The sequence below is a fragment of the Henckelia pumila genome, chromosome 2 (genome assembly GCF_033568475.1).
Source record: "Henckelia pumila isolate YLH828 chromosome 2, ASM3356847v2, whole genome shotgun sequence".
NCBI classification, from domain to species: Eukaryota; Viridiplantae; Streptophyta; class Magnoliopsida; order Lamiales; family Gesneriaceae; genus Henckelia; species Henckelia pumila.
This window is the reverse complement of record NC_133121.1, coordinates 26,543,388-26,565,194: the sequence shown is the minus strand read 5'-3', so window position 1 is coordinate 26,565,194 and position 21,807 is coordinate 26,543,388. Positions and strand designations below refer to the sequence as shown.

Sequence of the window (21,807 nt, the reverse complement as noted above, 5' to 3'; positions counted from 1 at the left end):
CTTATAGTCACTGTATATTCTAAACTGTTCCTAGTCGATTGAGCCGTCCGATAATAAGGATAAGGATCGCTCGAGTTTGAGACTAGTATTTGCGATGCAGAGTACCACGTTTCATTGGTAGGGAACATGGAGATGTTCGAAGCATGCAAATGGATATTCATAGGATGAATAATCGAACTACCCTATCCGGACTTTCCAAGTGGTTATCACTTATCGAGTGGATAAAGTCCGCGGTTTTGGTTGTACACCATTAGTCCTTACTACTTGAAACATCATGGAGACTCTATATGCTAGTACTGTGCTTTGACTCGTTTACCGACTCTATGGGGGTCATCAGGTGTCGGGATTGGGTACAGTTACAACACATATAGGAGTCGATGCATTGTTGTCAAGGATTCACCACATACTTGCGAGTGTGGATATCCTATGCGATCTGAGGAGATATTAGTGTGACGAATCTCTGGCCAGAGTACTTGATGTGATTTAAGAAATGGTTTCTTAATAGCACATGCGATGTCACTAATTTGATCTTCAAGATGTATTGCATAGTTATCGAATCTTGAGCGACTCTCGATATACCAATGGTTGTTGATTCGATCGGGATATATGGATGAAGGGACCGTACTGTACGCTAACCAAAATCTACTGGTTCTTGTAGGCACTATCAGTGATACCTAGGGAATCATGGGGCGATGTTGCTAGGCGCTTTACCATGATTCGTTGGGCAAGTCGGAAATTGTTGTTCCGAGTCACAAGGAGTTGTGAGCCCACGGCTAGCTGTATCCCTGAACCATTGAGGGTCACACAGTGTAATGGAGTTTTAATCCCCGTTGAGATAGTTAAATTTAAAGAGTTAAATTTAATGAATAAAGAAGTTGGACTTCTTAAATAAGAGTAAGGGAGTAGGATTTCCTAAAATGACATAGGGATGGACATTTTTGGAAACCACTGAATTCGGATTCAGGAAAATTTATCTTGACTTTAAAATGTGCAGAAATGGTTTCTGTGCACATTGGTAAAATCGGTTTATCAATCGGAGTCACGATGAATTTTATATTAATTTTTGAATATGCGGGCTTTGCTTGTCGGGCCTCAACTTATGACTAATGGGCCCTAAGGTGTTAGTGGCCTGCATTATAAATAAGTTATTGCAGTACAGAAATTACACACAACTGGTCATAATTTTGAGAGCAAAATTTCGAAAACCCCTAGCCTCCTCTCTCTCAAATTCGGCCGCCCCCCTCCCTTCTCTGCGTGAGAAATTCCGGTCTGTGATTTTGAATTGCAGTCTGGAATAGCGAATCAAATTCGTTTATTCTCTTCGTAGAAAACTTCTGATAGATTTTCTAGTGCAATCTATCAGAGGGATTAAACCTCTATTCGTGGACCTGATTGAAGGAGTTCATCGGTTCCAGGGAGAGGCAACAAGAGCAGAGAAATCTGTTGGAGTCCAATAATCTCGATTCGAGATTGAAGGTAAAATTTAATAATTGTTATTTAAATTTTACACTCACTAATAATTTAATCGTTGAACGGTTGATACCCACAATATGGAATTGTTCCATAATAAAATTTTTAAACTTCCGCTGCACCGGGTATCAATCGTGATTGATCTGAACGCCAGTTTTCCAACATTTTTGACTTGTCATACTCTCACACACTTACACCTATACATACAAATACATATTATATCACACACAAACTAAACCCTAGCATTTCTCTCACCCCAATAGCCGCCTCCCACTCTTTCTTCTCCCTCACCCCACGCCTCATCTCCCTCCTCCCCACTTTTCTCACGTTTTTCCCCATTTTCTTCCCTCTTCCCTTATCCAGTCGTCCTCCCCTCCATCATCCGCCGTGCAGCTGCCTTGGGACCACCGTGAGAATGTTTTCTATTACCTAGGAGCTGTCCGTAAATTTAAATCATATGGGTGGTTTGGGTTGCCATTTAAGGTTTACTACTGATCTTAGGCATACTTTAAGGTGTGTTTGAGGTGTCGGTTCAAACGGGAGGTCTTTTGAATTTAATTAGGATGAGTTATGGATCTTTTGGGGTAACCTCTTGAGTTAAGCCCTTTTTGAGCATAAACAAAAGTGTAGGTTGAAAGCCCATAAGCCTAGGGTGCTCACTTATACTCCAAATATTCATTCATATATTTTCACACTATCTCTCGAGTTTCATGTCATCTAAATTATTCAACGCCATTTATTCGCGTGTGTGACTTCAAATCCATTTGTATTCTAGTCCCAAAGTCTTATTTAAAGAATGCTTGTGAAGATAAGAGTTTAAATGAGAAAATGTTAATTGAAACGAAAAGTCAATGAATGAAGTGATTTGGTTGTGACTTGTACGTGCAATGTCGGTCGGGGGATGCCCTGGCTCACTTGCCAAATGAGACGTGTAGTAAATGGCTAGGAGACATCCCAGCTCCCCTACCAAATGAGACGTGTAGTAAGCGGCCGGGAATTCATCTCGACTCCCCTACCCAAAAGAATGAAAAAGGGGCAATGTGGCGATGAGATTAATCTCGGCGTCCTTGCCGGCATAGTATAATGTAGCCATTGATCGATCAAAACCATAGTCACAATCGAGGATCCAAATTCAAAGTAAAAGTAAAGGATAATTGATTCATGAATGTGTTTTCCATCGCATATTGCTATTGTTCTTACTTCAGAAATGTTATGACTTTTATCCTTTCGTGTGAGATTCATTAGTGTACTGAGTACTATGTTTAGTATTATGCATTATTTTGAACCCTTGCTGTATTATTTAAATTTTGCTAGGATTTTAGGCTCACTACTATGCTTGGTGCAGGTGAGCATGCGGACGAGACTGCGGGGCAGGATTTCCAGGGTTCGTAGGTGTTCGGTGGCACGCCCTGACCGTTGCCGCTCTTTTATTTCCGCATTATGTCTTTGTAATAATTATACTTTGTCGTATGTTGTTTCCCTTTCAGTAGCAGGATGTGTTATTTCCTGCAAATTATGTTGGCATGTAGACACTTTATATTTCATTTCCTCTGGCGTCAAACTAGTTACTATTCACGTATTGCTTTGTGGGATGTTTACCTCGGGTTGAGGTTTATTTTTTTTAACTGTTGTTTGAGACAGGTGGTTTTATTATTCAAACAAATAGGTCATGCCAATTTTTTTTTAAATTTTCCGTATTTTCTTTATTTATTTAGATATTAGTAGTTAGGGTCGTTTCAGGATCTTTATTTGATATGATATGATATGATGTATGAATTGATTCGTATTCCAAGGTCTTATACGACGTTATTTTCGAGTCAGATGTGACGACGATAGATGGATATCCATGTCAAGATCGGATATGAATCTTGATGGCAAAGTTTGATATGAATCAATTCTTGATATATGCGTTATTTTACTCTATTCCTGAATCGATATGTTTAGATTTGATATAATGTTATTTTAACGCATGTATAAGTTGATTATACTGAGAATTATATTCTCACCGGATGTTCCGGTTGTTGTCTTGTTTTGTATGTGTGCATGGCAACAGATGGGGCTGGATCTGGTTAGAGACGGCCTTGATAGCTCGAGAGAGAGTCTAGTACATGTGGACCCGGGTTTCTAGTTGAATTTCATACCTTAGATCTTTATTAAGCATGCTAGTGAACTGAAGCCTTGTTATTTTTTGAAGAACAAGTAGTGAACAACTAGTTGGATTAGTGTTATCTTGTATATTATTCACTAGATGGATGTAATAAAGGTATGAGATCATACTTTAAACTTGATTTATATGTGTATGCATGATTCTAGTCTTGAAGTCACTTCTTTGGAGTTGATATATGAGGAAATAAAGTGTATGAATAGATTTGGAACATCTTTTGAAATCTGCAAATTTTCGAGCAGAGTATACTCGCTCGATCGGTTGTGTTTGACCGATCGAGCGAGGCCTGTTTTTTTTTTCAGACCCGAGAGTTTGAGTTTTCTGCTCACTTGATTGGTTATTTTTGACCGATCGAGCGAGGTGCATAATTTTTTTTTAAAAAATTTTTTGGTCTTCATGATTTGAACTTGGATTAACTATAAGTTAATAATTAAATGCCCTATGAATTGAATTAGCGACCCGAGCCCTCACACATTACATGCTCCCGGGTTTATTGTGCAGGACATAGAATTTTGGCGAAAATTGGATCAGAAATCATCTCGCTCAATCTGCATTATTTCACCGATCGAGCAAGAGGAGCATGAAAATTGAGTCAGAAAATTACCCGCTCGACCTGTCATATTTTACCGATCGAGCGGGCATCATGGAACAAGAAGGATTTCGAGACAGAGGTTTTTCCGCTCGATCTGCACAAATTCACCGATCGAGCGGACGAATAATGAAAGAAAAGATGAGGATCAGAAACATTCTTGCTCGATCGGTAAGTTTCAATCGATCGAGCGAGTCGCGTATTTCGGGAAAAAATCTGTTAAGCAATGAAATTTTATTTTGAAGGACTCTAGTCTTTAATTAGGCTTTTATTCCAAATTTTTACTACTTTTCATCAGACTTGAAGGTTGTTGACACCAAGAACGCTTGGCGGCTAGGTTTTATTCTAATTTTTCTTAGACGTCTTCTCTTCTTTTGAATTTTTCTTTAGAATTTCATGAATATTTGTGGCTAGGCTTTAGAACTTGGTTGAGGAAGACAAACCGTTGAATTTATTTATTTGTGAGATTCGAATTTTCAGTGTTTGATTTTTATTTAATATCAAAAGTTGTATGGGATTTATTTCATGCTTGTATGAGAAATTATTGGTTTGATCACCCTGTGATTTTATCATACAATTTACTGCTAAATTAGACATCAAATCCGTAATTGTTTGATCTCTCTAATTTGTGAAGCAACTGCAATTAATAATCTTCCGCTTGTGAATTTATTAATTTGTAGGAACAACGATTGACTAGATTAAATACATCCGCTTGTGTATGTGTTGTCTAGATTCATCAGTTTTACTAGTTTGCATGCTGCCTTGAATTTAAATATAATCGCTTGTATTGAGTTAATTCATTGGTAAGGGTTAATTTAGAACGCTTGTGTCTAATTAACTAAGATTAAGGTGAAATAGGAATTAAGTTTTCAATGATGAATATTCAATGAGAATTAATTATTTTTAGATAATCGATGATCGAATAAATAATTTCAAGGGTGTAGTCGACCGATACCAAGACTTGTTTTTAATTGATTTCTTCGATATAATTTTTATTCTCGCATGCTAGTTAATAGAATTTCATTTTAAATTGCTTTTAATTAATAGTAGTTAATTTCAATCCAAAAACCCCCTTTATTTATTTTTAGTATTTTAAGGAACACAATTAAATTTCACTTTTCTCGTGGGAACGATACCTACTCTCACTACTACATAATTTATTTATCTGATTTGAGTTGGGTAATTTGGGCGCGATACGACTGAGCGCTACCAAATTTTGGTGCTGTTGCCGGAGACGGTGTTTAATTTATTGCGTTTTAGTTATTTTGTTTAATCTCATTTTATTTTATTTTCTTTGTTTCTAGTACTTCTCCAGTCGTTCATTCTTTCAGGTGACTCTTTTGAAGAAAAATTTCCATACGATCCGGAGATAGAAAGAACTTTGCATAGGCAAAGGAGAGAAGCTCGAAGGAGATTAGAAGAGGACAAACTTCAAACTGAAAATCCTGAGGAAGAGATGACTGCCAACGCAAATATGAGCCTGAGACAACTGGGCACTCCTGATTTAAATCAACAGCCTTTACGCATTACTTTTACTACTCTAGAAAATAATGCTACATTTTAGTTAAAATCCGGATTAATTCACTTACTACCTTCTTTTCATGGTCTCGCAGACAAGCACATAATGGAATTACATGTGGTATGCACGAGTATGAAACCCCATGGAGTAGCAGAGGAGCAGATCCAACTGAGAGCCTTTCCTTTCTCTTTGAAGAGTGCTGCAAAGGATTTGCTGTAATATTTACCCTCTGGATCCATCAAAACCTGGACTGAAATGAAGAGGATTTTTGTAGAGATGTATTTCCCAGCTTCTAGAGCAGCGAATATCAGGAAAGAGATATATGGAATCAAGCAATTTACAGGGGAATCATTGCACGAATACTGGGAGCGGTTCAAAAAGCTGTGTGCTAGCTGTCCGCAACATCAGATAAGTGAGAGCCTTTTAATTCAATATTGCTATGAAGGTTTGTTACCTCATGACAGGAGTATGTTAGATGCGGTCAGTAGAGGAGTTTTTGTGGACAAAAATCCACTACAAGCAAGGAACTTGATCGAGAGCATGGCGGCCAATTCTCAACAATTTGGCACCAACAGAAGTGATCATGCACCTAAGAAGAATAATGAGGTAAATGTCTCTTCTCTTGAGCAACAATTGATTGAACTGACATCTCTTGTGCGTCAAATGGCTGTAGGGAATGGACATACTGCAAAGGCATGTGGAATTTGCGCTGCAGTGGGACATGAAACTGACATGTGTCCCACTCTTCAAGAGGAGTTGGTCGAACAGGTGAATGCTACTGGCGGATTTCCTGGACCACCACAGCGGAAGTATGATCCGTATTCCAACACATATAATCCAGGTTGGAAGGATCATCCAAGTCTTAGATACGTAAACCCTCCAGCGAATCAACCTGGACCTCAGGCACAACCACATAATCAAGCTTAAAGGCCGCCGTATCCTCCACAACAGCAACATCCTTTGATTCCAGTGCCAGGTGAGTTTCTTGAAAATATAGTTAAGGATCTTGCATCTAATACTCTGACTTTTCAACAGGAGACCCGAGCAAGTATCCAGAACTTGAATAACCAGATGGGACAGCTCTCCACTGCAATAAACAAGTTGAAAGCGCAACATTTCAACGCTTTACCATCTCAAAAAATTCCAAACCCAAGGGAGAATGCAAGTGCGATTACTCTAAGGAATGGGAAGGAGTTGAAAGTCAAGGAGAAGGTAATAGATGCTTCATCCAAGAAGGAACAAAATGAAGAGCTTAAGGTAGTTGATAAAGAAGCAACTCAGGGAGAAGCACAAAAAGATAAGTTCCCTTCTCTCTCTGAATATAAACCTGTAGCCCCTTTTCCCTTAGCACTTTAGGAATCTAGGAAAGATGAAGGGATTAAGGAACTGTATGATACCTTTCGTAGATGTGAGGTAAACATTCCATTTCTAGATGCTATTAAGCAGTTACTTCGCTATGCAAAGTTTTTGAAGGAATTGTGCACTGCAAAGAGAAAATAGACATTGAAGGGATGTCAGAAGATAGAGTTGGGAGAAAATGTATCTTCCATGATTCAAAGGAAATTGCCTGCAAAATTCAAGGATCCAGGTATGTTCTCTATCCCATGACCCATAGGGAATGTTAGACTAGAAAATGCCATGTTAGATCTTGGAGCATCGATCAATGTTATGCCATATTCTATTTATGCATCCTTGAAGCTTGGACCTTTGAAAAAAACTGGAATTGTCATACAGTTAGCTGATAGATCTAATGCATACCATAGGGGAGTAGTAGAAGATGTGTTAGTGCAAGTAAATAATTTGGTGTTTCTTGCTGATTTTTATGTACTCGACGTGGAAAATGGTGATCACAATAGTCCAATTCTGTTAGGCAAATCATTTTTGAAAACGTCGATGACTAAAATTGATGTTCACAGTGGCACACTTACTATGAAATTTGATGGTGAGGTTGTAATGTTTAATATCTATGATGCCATGAAATTTCCTAACAGTGATGATTGTGTATTTTCTGTTGACATTCTGGATTACTTGGCACAAGAATGTTTTGAGCATACAGGAAAGGACGAGCTAGAGGTGGATATTATAGCATCCAGTCAACAGGACGATGATGGGATTGGTTTCAATGAAGAAGTGAAAGAGATTGTGACAATTCTGAACCGTGCTCTTGAGTTACCTCAATCAGGTAATCTTTCATATATCTCTTTACCAATTCCAAATACTCGGCGTCTTCCATCTGTTTTGCAGGCACCACCAAGAACCTTAAATATGTTTTCCTTGGAGAAGGAGAAACATTGTCAGTCATCATCTCTAGTAGTTTGGAAGTCGAACAAGAGGAGAAACTCATCAAGGTTTTAAAGGAGCACAAGACTACTATAGGATGGACCATAGCAGACATTAAGGGAATCAGCCCTTCGACATGCATGCATAGAATTCTGATGGAAGAAGGAGCAAGCCCCTCGCGTCAGCCACGAAGGAAATTGAACCCACATATGATGGAGGTGGTTAAGGCCGAAATTCTCAAACTCCTTGAAGTTGGAGTGATTTATCCAAATAACAGTCAGTGGGTTAGTCCTGTCCAAGTGGTTCCCAAGAAAACCAAGATTACTATTGTGAAGAACAAGGATGCCGAATTGGTTCCCACCCGCATTCAAAGTGGGTGGAGGGTTTTTATAAACTATAGAAAGTTGAATGCCGGAACCCGAAAGGACCATTTCCCTTTATCCTTTATCGATCAAATGATTGAACGATTGGCGTGCCATTCTTATTATTGTTTTCTTGATGGATACTCTGGTTATTTTTAGATTGCAATTGTACCGAAAGATCAGGAGAAAACGACATTCACTTGCCCGTTCGGTACCTTTGCTTATTGGCGTATGCCCTTTGGACTCTGCAACGCACCGGCCACATTCCAACGGTGTATGGTTAGTATTTTTTTTGATTTTATTGAGCACATCTTAGAGGTTTTCATGGATGATTTTACTGTCTATGGTGATTCATTTGATAAATTCTTGTCAATCCTAGTTCTTGTCCTTAAGCGGTGTGTCGAAACCAACCTAGTTTTAAATTTTGAAAAATGTCATTTTATGGTTGGGCAAGGTATTGTTTTGGGTCATGTCGTCTTGTCTAATGGAATTGAGGTAGATAAAGCAAAAATTGATATTATTCAGTCTTTACCTTATCCCACTTGTGTACGGGAAGTGCGCTCTTTTCTTGGCCATGCAGGTTTTTACAGGAGATATATCCAGGACTTTGCCAAGATCGCATCTCCCTATGTGCAAGCTGTTGAAAAAATATGTCACATTTGAGTTTGATGATTCATGCAAAAATTCGTTTTATAAACTTAAGGAATCCTTTACATCTGCACCTATCATCCAACCACCTGATTGGAGCAAACCATTTGAAATCATGTGCGATGCTAGCGACTACGCGGTAGGAGTGGTATTGGGACAGAAATATGGGAAATCATCGCATTCCATTTACTACGCCTCGCGCATACTAAACGATGCCCAACGAAATTATTCCACCACTGATAAGGAGCTCTTAGCTGTAGTCTTTGCCTTAGAAAAATTTAGGTCTTATTTACTTGGTGCTAAAGTTATTTTTTATTCTGATTATGCAGCTCTTTGTTTTCTGATGGCGAAGAAGGAGGAAAAGCCAAGGTTGATAATATGGATACTACTCTTGAGTGAATTTGATTTGGAAATCAAGGATAAACGAGGAACAGAGAATAGAGTGGCTGACCACTTGAGTCGTCTTGACATTGATGAGGAACTGAACTTGCAAGAAGAGTTTCCTGACGAGCAACTATTTTCAGCGAGCACAGTATTACCCTGGTATGCACATATCGTCAACTATTTAGTTACTAATGGATTTCCCTCTGAATTTTCAAAAGTGCAAAGAGATAAGGTCAGAAGAGATGCTAATTACTTTGTGTGGGATGACCCATACTTGTGAAAACACTGTGCTGATCAAGTCATACGAAGATGTGTACCTGAAAGCGAGGTAATTCCTATCCTCACATTTTGTCACTCGTATGCTTGTGGTGGGCACTTTGGAGCAAAAAGAACATCAAGGAAGGTGTTAGACTATGGATTTTTCTGGCCATTCATATTTTGAGACGCTTACTTTTTCTGCAAGTCGTGCGCTCAATGCCAAAATACAGGTAATATATCCCAGCGAAAGGAGATGCCTCAGCAACCCATTTTAGTTTGTGAAATTTTTGATGTGTGGGGCATCGATGACCGACTAAATCGGTGTGAATAAATTCTACTGGCAAGCGTACCAGGTCAAGTAATGGTAAAGTGAATAAAATCAGATATCGTACCCACATGGACTGTATAATTATGAATACCAGAATAATATTATTTCTACTTAATCTAGACTAATCAAAAAGAGTGATTTTAGATTTTAACTAAGAAATTAAATTGAAATTAAATTTTAACTCAATAAAGATGAGCAGAAATTTTTAGATTAAACTTCAAATTGGAAAGAGTTCGATCAAGGACACACGTAGGTACCAGACAATTCATGTAACAAGGAGTCGATTTAAGACTCTGACTTAATCTTAATTCACGGGAATTCCCCTAATTTATTCAAAGGACTATTTCTAGCATAATCAAACATATTCAAATATTGAAGGATTAATCATTCATAATTCTAATCAAATTTGAATGCATGCCGAATTGGGAAAATTCAGTTTACACCCCAAACCGCATAATGAAACCAAATTCTATTTCTAGTTGGTTTTACAATATGTTGATTATAAAAGTGATCGAAATCGAAATCTCCTCTGTCAACTTGGAATCAATTAACTTGAAAGCAAATAACTGGCCAGAAAATTCACAAGACAAATATAAATTCGATAATCAATAAAATAAAATTAAGTCTGAAAATTCTCGAATAAACAATCAAGTTTTCTACATAAATTGTCTGGCCCAATCACGTAGCCTTGATCGAAGAAAAACTACTACTCATTAATAAACATAATTAATAAAACAAAGTATAAAAACATAAACTAGAAAATATGAGAATAAAAGAAAAACTGGAAGAATTTTCAAGAGCCGCCGTCTGTCTCGCGTCCAAAAAGTCCCCACAAAAGATAATAATACTCCTATTTATAGAGTCCGCACCAATTAAATTCCTTTTCAACCTAGGATTTCACGGACAATCAGCATCCCGAACTCGCGCCCGTGCCTGGAAAAATTCTCGCGCACGTGCATGTTTTCAAATCAGAGTTCTGAACCTCCTCTCGCGCGCACGCGAGATATAAACTCGCTCGCGCGCGACCTCAAAACATTGTTTCTAGAATTTTCTTGTGCGCTTGCGCGCGCCCTGGATCTCTTGTTGCTGGAAATTGCTGTGGCGCACGCGCGAGATGGGAACTCGCCCATGCGCGAGAATTTAACTCTGTTTTCTTCTAAAAGCTCCATTCACCTACAAAAATCAACCAGGAGATTAAAATGCATACACAATAAATAAAATATAAATAAAACACATACTGTAAAATAAATGCATGCAAAATAACCATAAAAATGACACAAAAATATGCATACATAATGCACTTATCAATCGACTTCATGGGACCTTTCCCTAGTTCCTTTGGATTTATTTATATATTACTTGATGTGGATTATGTCTCAAAATGGGTGGAAGCTAAGGCCACCCGTACTGACGATTCAAAAGTGATTGCAGAGTTTATTAAGCATAATATTTTCTCTAGGTTTGGGATTCCAAGAGCCATCATCAGTGATAGAGGAACACATTTTTTCAACCGAACTGTGGCTAGTTTGCTGAAAAAGTACCATGTGACTCACAAGATCTCCACTGCATATCATCCACAATCAAATGGTCAAGCTGAAGTTTCGAATGGAGAGATCAAATCTATCCTAGAAAAAAATAGTGAATCCGACAAGGAAGGACTGAAGCTTGCGATTAGATGATGCTATGTGAGCCTACAAAACCGCGTACAAGATGCCAATTGGATAATAATAATAATAATAATAATAATAATAATTATTATTATTATTATTATTATTATTTCACTCATGTGTGAATTATATAAATAATAAAATATCGTAAAAAAATATTTTTAAAAAATTAATGTATTTTTATTTTTTATTTGAAATAGTGCAAGATATTATTTTTAAATAAATAAATTAATTGAAGAGTTACACAAATAAATAATTGATAAAAAACATTAATTATGTAATAATGAAAAAAAGATAACCATGAAAAATTCACAATGGAGCCTTCTCATTAATTATATTCTCTATTGCTTGTTTGCAAAACAGTTCCCTTAACCATCCATCTATCTTATACCATGAGTTAGTCTCTCGCCCTTCTACATGCCTGCCTTAATGAAAGGTTTTGAACGGTGCTTTTATCCTCCTCTATATAAGTTGCTCCATGTATCTCTCGCTTTCACTCATCATCATGACTCATATTTTCTTCTGTCGCAATTGTAGCTGCGTCCTGATTTGTTCATGGGAAGATATTTTGCACCATCAATGGAAGCAATTACTCCTTCGATCAACAATCCTTCGGAGATGCTTTTAGCCTGCCCACCAAGGGTTTGGAAAAATGCTCAGAACTTCCAGACGGCAATGCGTCACACTGGGACTTGGAGTTTTCTCTGGATGATGCACCTATAGAGATCCCAGCCCTCAAACAGCATATCAAGGGACCCTACAGAATGTTCGCCAACATCATGGCCAAAAATCTTCTTGCTCGCACTAGGTCATATGATAAAGTCACGCTTGAGAAGTTCCAATATATGGCTACCATTGTAGTAACCCGTAACCCAATGAAGTAATTAAGGGAATAATTAAGAAAAAGAAAGAAAATTGGGCCAGCGCAGATCGAATGCTTTGAAGTGGAGTTCGGAGGCTCCGATCGTGTTCGGACAATCCGTCGGCAGGTTCGGACGGTCCAATCATGGCTAGGGCATACTTCATTGATTATGTCAGCAAGGTGACATCATGGCTGACTCATTTATGGGGCTTTGGATGACCCAAAGTCGGGATCGGACGCTCCGATCTTGTTCGGATGGTCCGAACGTTGTCTATAAATAGAGGGCCCGAACTTCATTTTTACTCGCACCTTTCCCATCTTCTCTCTCGATTCCTTAGCCTTCTAACTTAGATCTAGGGAATTCTAGGAGTCCTATTGGGATTCCGGAAGTGGCATAGCGATCCAGGCATCATAGCAGAGCAGTGGCCTAGTTTTGAGACAATCGACAGCAAAGGGCTGACGACGAACGCAGTTATAGCTTTGGTTTCCTAAAAATATTTAGGAGTATGGAATAACTTAGTTAAGGCTTTTAGAGCTTAATAAATGATGCATGGGCATTTGAATTGTAGTCGCAGTAGAGAAGATTTGTAGGCGTGGGATCTAGACCAGTGGTGCTAGGATTTTCCTGCAGTGTTAGAGGTACATAAGTACTGACCGAGATAGCCGGCATGATATATATGATTATATGTTGCATGAGTATGTGCTATATGTTTTACCATGTTTTACGACTTTAGTACATGCATGTTTTTACATTGGACTGCATCTGGTATGATGCAAGTCATGACAGTTTCCATCGGTGATGAGTTACTCCTTATGGATTTGTTTCTGGGGAGGCTCAGCCCCTGGTTTTGCTATCACTAGGAGCGACCACGACGGTGGAGTAGACGCTATAGTGGATAGGGGAATACACGAGTACCCCACGGAGTCGCTCTCTTAGCACGGTACTGTGTATTCATGGCGCCCTAAGTAGACCGTTTTACCCAATATTTTAAAGTCATTTGCTTGCTACATATTAGTTTATATATCATTGCTTTCGTATTGAGCATTGTCGCTCACGCCCCTATGTTGGTGTTTTTGGGATACCTTGTGGCGGGGCAGGTTTGAGGCTGGACGGTCCAAGTGACTCGCAGCAGGTTGAGGTTGTTACCTGTTGCAGCGAAAGTTTAGCGGTAGGGCTTGTTACCCTAAGACTTTTGATTTGGTTGTATAAGAGTATTTATACACTTTTGTTATCGTCGGTTGTATTCTGCCGATCGGATTTGTTGTATTTTTAATTATTTCTCTATTCACCCTTTTAATATTAATGCATGCGCTATTTAACTCTGATTAGGTAGTGGATTCGGGTAGGGTCACTACATTTATTGGTATCAGAGCGCATTGATATTGGGAATTAAGCAAAGCGGATTAATACATTATCTGTTATTAATTTACAGATGGCAGATTATGATGAGAGCCACAATAGTGGAGGTGATGGCTGTTGGGATGGAGGAACGGTCGTCGACATCGCCGTGGGCATCGTGAGGATCGGATGCGAGTCAGCATGCATAGATTTATGCAAGTGAGCCCTAAGCCATTAGCAGGAGGCGAGATCCTAGAGGCTGCTGAGGATTGGCTAGAGAGGATAGAGCATTGCTTCAGAGAGTTCCGTTTCACAGATGCGGAAAAGATGGAGACTCTTGGTTTTTTGCTAGAGGGACGAGCGAGGAAGTGGTGGAGATCTACTTCCGCACCGTTTATAGCAGCAAGAGGAGCAGCTACTTGGACTGAGTTTCATACTGCTTTCCAGAGATTGTATTTTCCTCCAGCCCTTCGTCAGGCGAAAGCTAATGAGTTGCTTGGATTGCGACAAGGGACGATGATTATTGAGGAGTATCGACAAAAGTTCTTTGATCTTCTACCTTATTGTCCACATATTGCTGAGAGTTCTGTGGCCAAGTATGATCATTTTATTCAGGGTCTGAACCCTGATATTCATCAGATGGTTGCTGTTGGGAGCGACATGACCTATGAGGTTTTGGTGAACCGTTTTCATCAGGCTGAGGACAGTCTTCGGAGGAACAGGTCTATGATTTCTTCCGGATCCAGACCGATTAGTTCTTTGGGTCCGAGGGGTCAGTCTTTCAAGAAGCAGGGAGGCAGTTCTTCTTCTTCTTCTTTTGGATCTGGCGGAGTGCATCGTTTCGGTAGCCAGGGGATGAGCCGTTGTCGTCAGTGTAGGCATAAGCATCCACCAGGCCCGTGTACTCGATCGACTGGAGCGTGTTTTCAGTCTGGATAGGAGGGACACATGATAAGATATTGTCCTAATCTTATGGGGGGAGCTAGTGGTTCTGGAGGATCCCAAACGTCAGTACAACAGCCACAGCTGCAGTATTAGCGGCAGCCTTCTCATCAGCAGCGCCAACAGTCGCATCCATCACAACGATAGACAGAGGTCATTCTTCTCTATGGCCATGTGTTCAGGGGCAAGTCTTTGCACTGAACCAGAAGCAGGCGGAGGCAGACAGTGACCGTAGGATTGCAGGTACCTGTAGTTTATAGGGTTTTCCTGCATATGCTTTGATTGATACGGGTGTGTCACACTCATTCATCTCAGCACGTTTTGCTAAGAGGTATATATTGCTGTTTGTTCCTCTAGACGTGTTGTTTGTGGTTTCTAATCCTATGGGTAGCGAGATTTTAGCTAAGAGTTTAGTGGTTGGTTGCTCTTTGGATTTCGAGGGGCATTAGCTTAGTGCTAACCTGATGATCCTAGCTATGGAAGATTTCGACTGCATTATTGGGATTTATCTCTTGACTACCTACAGAGCGATAGTGGATTGCAATCAGAGGATTGTTCAATTTTTTCCTGAGGATGGCGAGGCATGGTATTTCTATGGTGAGAGAGCGCGACCCCCGATGCCAGTGGTTTCTGTTCTGAAAGCCCGGTGTGCTTTACAGTCTGGCGGGAAAGGCTACCTTATCTACGCCATCGATGCATCCTTGGAGGGACAAGACATCTAGGAGATACCCGTAGTCCATGAATTTCCCGATGTGTTTCCGGAGGAGATTCCAGGCTTGCCACCAGTGAGAGAGATTGTGAGGCCTCGATTCTAATCAACTAATCTTAGGATAATGCAAATTGATCAACGCAATTAAACAAAAGTATTAAGGAAATAATTTTTTTAAAAGGGGTGCTCGCTCGATCGGTAAGATCTTAACGATCGAGCGGCCAAAATAATCCAAGACTCTGCCAGGAAAATAAAAGGCTTTCGCTCGATCGGCAAAATCTTACCGATCGAGCAGACAAGAAATGCCCAACTCTCTGCCTCGGTACAGGGGTGCTCGCTCGAACGGTAAGATTCAACCAATCGAGCGAGATGCTCTGTACCAAAAAAAAAATCTGGTTTTCTACTTCCAAAACAATCTCAAATCAAACCACAATAACATAATATCCCATTCAACAAGATACAAAAGGATAAGTTATAAAGTTATACAATCCTCAAAATATAACATGCATAAAATCCATCTAGCCCGAACTTATTCAAAAACAAAAAGGAGTTCGAATACATAAACGACTCCTAACATCCAAGCCTCACTCTATCCTCTCAACCATCTAGCCATGCTGCCTCTGACTCGGTCCTGCCCCACCTGTTGCCAAGTACACATACAAACAAAGACAACAACCGGATAATTCGGTGAGAATACAATTCCCAGTAAAAGAGACTAGCATACAATATCACATAATATATCAAAACATGATATATAATTAAATTCCACATAAACTTCAAGTAATTCATTTCACCGCGGAATAAAATGATATGCATGACTTTAAAACTTCTGGATTAACAGACTCAGATAATCTAAAGGAATTCTTCTTTCTTTCTTTCTTCGGTTTGGGATCCCGAGGTTAAAATATCCAACAATCACACCGAACTCCCCTTTCGAGGTGGACGAGGTATATTTTAATCCTCTAGACTCTAGGGCATTATAGTGAGTTAATCGACACTTATAGTAAATCGCCAACAAAGGCCACTCAACTATAATCTCCAGATCGTATAATTCAAAATGAATAATCAATCGGTTCAATATGAATGCATATGAAATCTCATGCACTCAAATATCAATTCAATCATAAGTTCAAATAAGCATATAAACATGCAAGTATGTGATTTCTTTTAGGACACTCGATTCAATCCGAAATCGAGTTAATCGTCCTATTCCATTCCAAAGTCGTCTTATACATTCTCGTCGTTTCACAATCTTCAATATGTAAAACAACAATACTCCATTCAATAACTATTCAAGATCTTTGATCGATAAGTAAAAAATCGATACTATACCGGCTCAAATATTCCAAACTGATCGAAGCTGCAATCTCGCAACTCCAAGGACTTCGAATCAATCTAACAGAAGATGTCACAAGATCAATATCGATATCAAAACCTCATCAAACTTGGTATAATCAAATCAATAGAAACGATATCCCGAAACTCAAACTGATAGCTTAACGGCTATATTCTGATAAACCGGAAACGCAGACAACATAATATCAATCCAAACAACTCATATCAATCATCATTCAAACATTCAAACTCAAATCCAACACATCTCAAATCCCAACATTTCGAAATATTCTTCTAAAAATCATAACAATTCCGAACGACGCTCTATTTAAATTTCGTCTTAGAATAAACGATAAGAATAATCTCAAGAACATCATACCCGAAAAGAATCAAATTCCAACTACATTCGAAAAATAAAACATATCTGATCGGAGAGAAACTTACGATAGAACAAAGCTCTCGTTGCTGTGATCGCTAAACTGCCTTCAGAAATAATTTCCAATGGACGGATCGACCGGAAACTGAAATCTGAAAGCTCGAAGAACTCAAATGGCGTCTTCAATGGAGGGAACACGAGATGGGGAAGAAGGTAGAGTTAATGACCAAGTCAAAAAGAGTCTAGATATTATATAAAACTCCATATTTGCATTTTAGTCCCTAAAATTTCCAAAAAATACAAAATAGTCCCTGATCAATAAAAAGTCGGCTCTCTAATTCTAAAATCACTGATTATCTCAATTAAAGTCAATTAAGATAAAAACGGGGAGTTACAATTCTCCCCCTCTAAAAATAAATTTCGTCCTCGAAATCAGTAATATCAACTCATAAGAAAGAAATAAGAATTCAAGAATAAAATTAAGGACTCACGTCAAATAAATAAGTCAGGGAATCTCTGTCTCATATCAGATTCTGTCTCCCAAGTCGCTTCTTCAACTCCGTGACGACTCCACTGAACTTTCACCAAATGAATCGATTTGGTTCTGAGCTGTTTCTCCTTTCTGTCAAGGATCTGAATTGGTCTCTCGAAATAAATCAGAGTTTCATCGAGTTCAGGTTCATCGGGTTGAAGGACATGAGATGGATCTGGATGATATTTACTCAATATCGAGACGTGAAATACGTCATGAATACTAGATAAAGAAGGAGGAAGTGCTAATCTGTAGGCTAGATCGCCTATCTTCTGTAAAATCTCATACGGACCGATGAATCTCGGTGACAACTTCCCTCTCTTTCCAAATCTAACAGTACCTCTAAATGGAGAAATCTTCAAGAATACTGGGTCTCCCTGATCGAAAGATAGAGGTCTGCGACGTATATTCGCATACTTTGCTTGTCGGTTCTGAGCAGTCTTCATTCTCAATCGGATAATCTTCACCTGCTCAGCCATATCACGAATCATATCTGGTCCCAAGTCGGGGGACTCAGACATCTCATCCCAGTACAGAGGAGATCTGCACTTCTTTCCGTACAACGCTTCAAATGGTGCCATTCCTATACTCGTCTGGAAACTGTCGTTGTACGAAAACTCCACAAGAGGCAACGAATCCTGCCAACTAGTGCCAAAATCAAGCACTACTGCTCGAAGCATATCCTCCAGAGTCTGAATCGTCCGCTTTGATTGACCGTCGGTCTGAGGATGGTATGCGGTACTAAAGTGCAAACGAGTACCAAGAGCCTCCTGTAAACTATGCCTGAAATGAGAAGTAAACCGAGGATCTCGGTCTGAAACAATCGATCTTGGCACACCGTGCAATCTGAAAATCTCTCTGACATACAACTCGGCCATCTGATCATGACGATATGTCATCCGATACGGAATAAAACAAGCAGACTTCGTCAAACGGTCAATCACTACCCAAATGGCATCGCATCCTCGAAAAGAACGGGGTAGTTTCGTGACGAAATCCATCGAGATATGATCCCACTTTCATTCCGGAACAGATAAACTGTGAATAAGACCACCCAGCCTCTTTCTCTTGGCCTTTACCTGCTGGCAGTTCAAACAACGGGATACAAACCTCGCAACATCACTCTTCATCTTCTTTCACCAAAACTGACTCTTCAGGTCGTTATACATCTTTCGGCCTTCTGGATGAACACTGAACCGACTGCAATGTGCCTCTCGTAGAATACGTTGTCTCATCTCAAAAATATCAGGCACAACAATACGGTTATTCACAAATAAAACATCATCACTGACCTGAAACTCATACTGGTGTCCAGATCTCACCTTCTCTATCGAATGCTGAATACTCTCATCGGATTTCTGTGCTTCTCTGATCGACACAAACAGTTCTGGCTCGGCCTGGATAGCACAAACTCTGATAGGACTCCTATCTGATTCAAACTCCAACCCAGATTTGCTACAGTCGTCAATCAAACGAGACACACCGATGGTCGAAAGAGATAAGGAACAAAGTTTGCGACTCAAAGCATTAGCAGCTGCGTTCGACTTTCCCGGGTAATACTTAATCTCGCAGTTAAAGTCCTTCAATAAATCTAGCCATCTTCTCTGTCTCATATTCAACTCAGACTGTGAAAATAAGTACTTAAGACTCTTATGATCAGAAAAGATCTCAAAAGACTCACCGTACAGATAGTGACGCCAGATCTTCAAGGCAAAAACAATAGCGGCGAGTTCAAGATCATGAACTGGATAGCGAGTCTCGTGCGGTTTCAACTGCCTCGACGCATACGCTATCACGTGCTTCCTCTGCATAAGAATACATCCAAGACCAGAATGGGAAGCATCGCAATACACCGTAAAACCTCCAGAACCTGATGGAATAGAAAGTATCGGAGCGCTAGTCAATCTCTTCTTCAACTCAATGAAACTGATCTCACACTCTTCAGTACAAACAAAAGGCGCGTTTTTATGAGTCAGCTGGGTAATTGGCTTCGCAATAGAAGAGAAACCCTGAATAAATCTGCGATAGTAACCCGCTAAACTCATAAAACTTCAAATTTTAGGAACAGAGGTCGGCCTACGCCAGTTCATAACTGCCTTGATATTGCTGGGATCAACAGAAATCCCATCTCCAGAGATAATGTGACCAAGAAAAACGACTCGGTCCAACCAAAACTAGCACTTAGACATTTTGGCAAACAACTGTTTAGTTCTCAAAATTTGCAAAACAATCATCAAATGCTCTGCATGATCAGCATGTCTCTTTGAATAGATCAGGATATCGTCAATGAAAATAATAACAAACTCATCTAGAAAGCGCTGAAATATTCGGTTCATCAACCCCATAAAAACTGCTGGGGCATTAGTCAAACCGAACGGCATGACGAGAAATTCAAAATGACCATACCTCGTCCTAAACGCAGTCTTAGGAACATCCTCTTCTCGCACTCTCACCTGATGATACCCAGACCTCAAATCTATCTTCGAATAAATACACGAACCCTGCAATTGATAAAAAGATCATCTATACGAGGTAAAGGATACCTGTTCTTAACTGTCGCCTGGTTCAGTTGGCGGTAGTCAATGCAGAGATGCATAGAGCCATCTTTCTTTCTAACAAACAGAACAGGAGCACCCCAAGGCGATACACTAGGTCGAATGTATCGCTTGGCAATCAATTCCTCCAACAGATCCTTCAATTCCTTCAATTCAATTGGAGCCATTCTATACGGAGCTTTAGAAATTGGCTGAGTACCTGACGTCCGTTCGATGCCAAATTCAATCTCACGAATAGGCGTTAATCCTGGAATCTCATCCGAGAACACATCAGGAAACTCTCTAACCACTGGTATGTCAGTCAACACTGGGCTAGACTTCAAAACATCCACTGCATAGATTAGAAAACCCTTTGCTCCTCTCTGCAACAGTCTAGTCATAGACAAAACAGAAATCAAAGGAATTCTTGATCGAGAACCCTTACCAAAGAATCTCCACTCATCTGTCATTTCTGGTCTAAAATGGACTACTTTATGAAAACAATCCACTGTAACCCTGTACTCAGTCAAAACATCTATACCAACTATGCAGTCAAAGTCAGACAAACCAAGTATAATACAGTCGAACTCTAACAAATTCCCTTCACTACTCAATTCACAATTCCTAACAAAATTCCTCGAAACAATTCCTCCACCCAAAGGTGAAGTAACAGAAACCACAACAGGTAATGGCTCAAAAGGTAAGGCATGCTTCAATACAAATTTCTCTGATATGAAAGAGTGAGTCGCACCCATATCTATCAAAATATAAGCAGGATAACCAAAGATTGTACAGTTACCTACAATCACATCATCAGATGCTGCCTGAGCCTGATCCTCATTTAGAGCAAAAACTCTCGCCTGCTGTCGAGGAGGTTGGTTCAAGTTCTGTTTACCTCCTTGACGATTCTATTGTTGGGGCTAGAAAGAGTGAATTGCATTCGCTTGCCTCTGAGGTGGTGCAGATTTTCTATAAGTATTTCCACTCTGAGCTTGCTCCGAGCCTCTTTGGGGACAAAGTCTAGAATAATGTCCCGTCTACTGACAGATGTAGCAATTCCCAAAAATTGCTCTACACTGGTCGCTGGAGTGACGACCTCCACACTTGTTACAAGAAGCTTTAGAGGAGCCTGAACCCTGTCCAGAACTAAACTAATTCGAGCCACCCGAACTCGAAGAAATGCTACCTGATTTCTTAAACTGTTTTCCCTTCGGTCGGTAGTAATCCTTTATGTTGCCTCCACTACTACCACCCTCGGATCTCTGAGGTTGATTCTGATATTGAGACGGTTGGTTTTGAAACTGTCTCTGTTGCTGCTAAGATGCAACCTGATTCCCTCTCTGCCTCATCAGCCCTGCCTCAGCTCCCTTGGCCTGATCCATAGCATCAACAAAGTTATTGGGCCTTCCAGTATTCACCAGAGTGAAGATATCAGGATTCAAGCCATTGATGAATTGATCAGCTTTAGCTTCTTCGTTTTCGGCAATGTGAGGTGCAAACCTCAACAAG

The 21,807-nt window shown here is 39.8% G+C and overlaps 2 protein-coding genes across 2 annotated transcripts; both read left to right on the top strand.

Moving 5' to 3' along the window:
• The first annotated feature begins 7,380 nt into the window (after positions 1-7,380).
• LOC140877413 (uncharacterized) lies at positions 7,381-14,052 on the top strand. Its single transcript, XM_073280948.1, has 6 exons — positions 7,381-7,924; positions 7,987-8,405; positions 8,544-8,663; positions 8,965-9,648; positions 12,233-12,549; positions 13,965-14,052. The coding sequence occupies exons 1-6, from the start codon at positions 7,381-7,383 to the stop codon at positions 14,050-14,052; spliced, it is 2,172 nt and encodes a 723-aa protein (XP_073137049.1).
• A 31-nt stretch (positions 14,053-14,083) lies between these two features.
• LOC140877412 (uncharacterized) lies at positions 14,084-15,261 on the top strand. Its single transcript, XM_073280947.1, has 3 exons — positions 14,084-14,542; positions 14,995-15,055; positions 15,170-15,261. The coding sequence occupies exons 1-3, from the start codon at positions 14,084-14,086 to the stop codon at positions 15,259-15,261; spliced, it is 612 nt and encodes a 203-aa protein (XP_073137048.1).
• The last annotated feature ends 6,546 nt before the right edge of the window (positions 15,262-21,807 follow it).

Coding starts and splice junctions, on each gene's coding strand:
- LOC140877413 (XM_073280948.1), top strand. CDS start 7,381: ATGTTAGATCTTGGAGCATCGATCAATGTTATGCCATATTCTATTTAT. Junction 9,649..12,232: donor CAAAAGTGCAAAGAGATAAG/GTCAGAAGAGAT, acceptor GTTCATGGGAAG/ATATTTTGCACCATCAATGG. Junction 12,550..13,964: donor GTAACCCGTAACCCAATGAA/GTAATTAAGGGA, acceptor ATTAATTTACAG/ATGGCAGATTATGATGAGAG.
- LOC140877412 (XM_073280947.1), top strand. CDS start 14,084: ATGCAAGTGAGCCCTAAGCCATTAGCAGGAGGCGAGATCCTAGAGGCT. Junction 14,543..14,994: donor GGAGCGACATGACCTATGAG/GTTTTGGTGAAC, acceptor CCATGTGTTCAG/GGGCAAGTCTTTGCACTGAA. Junction 15,056..15,169: donor CAGTGACCGTAGGATTGCAG/GTACCTGTAGTT, acceptor TTGTTCCTCTAG/ACGTGTTGTTTGTGGTTTCT.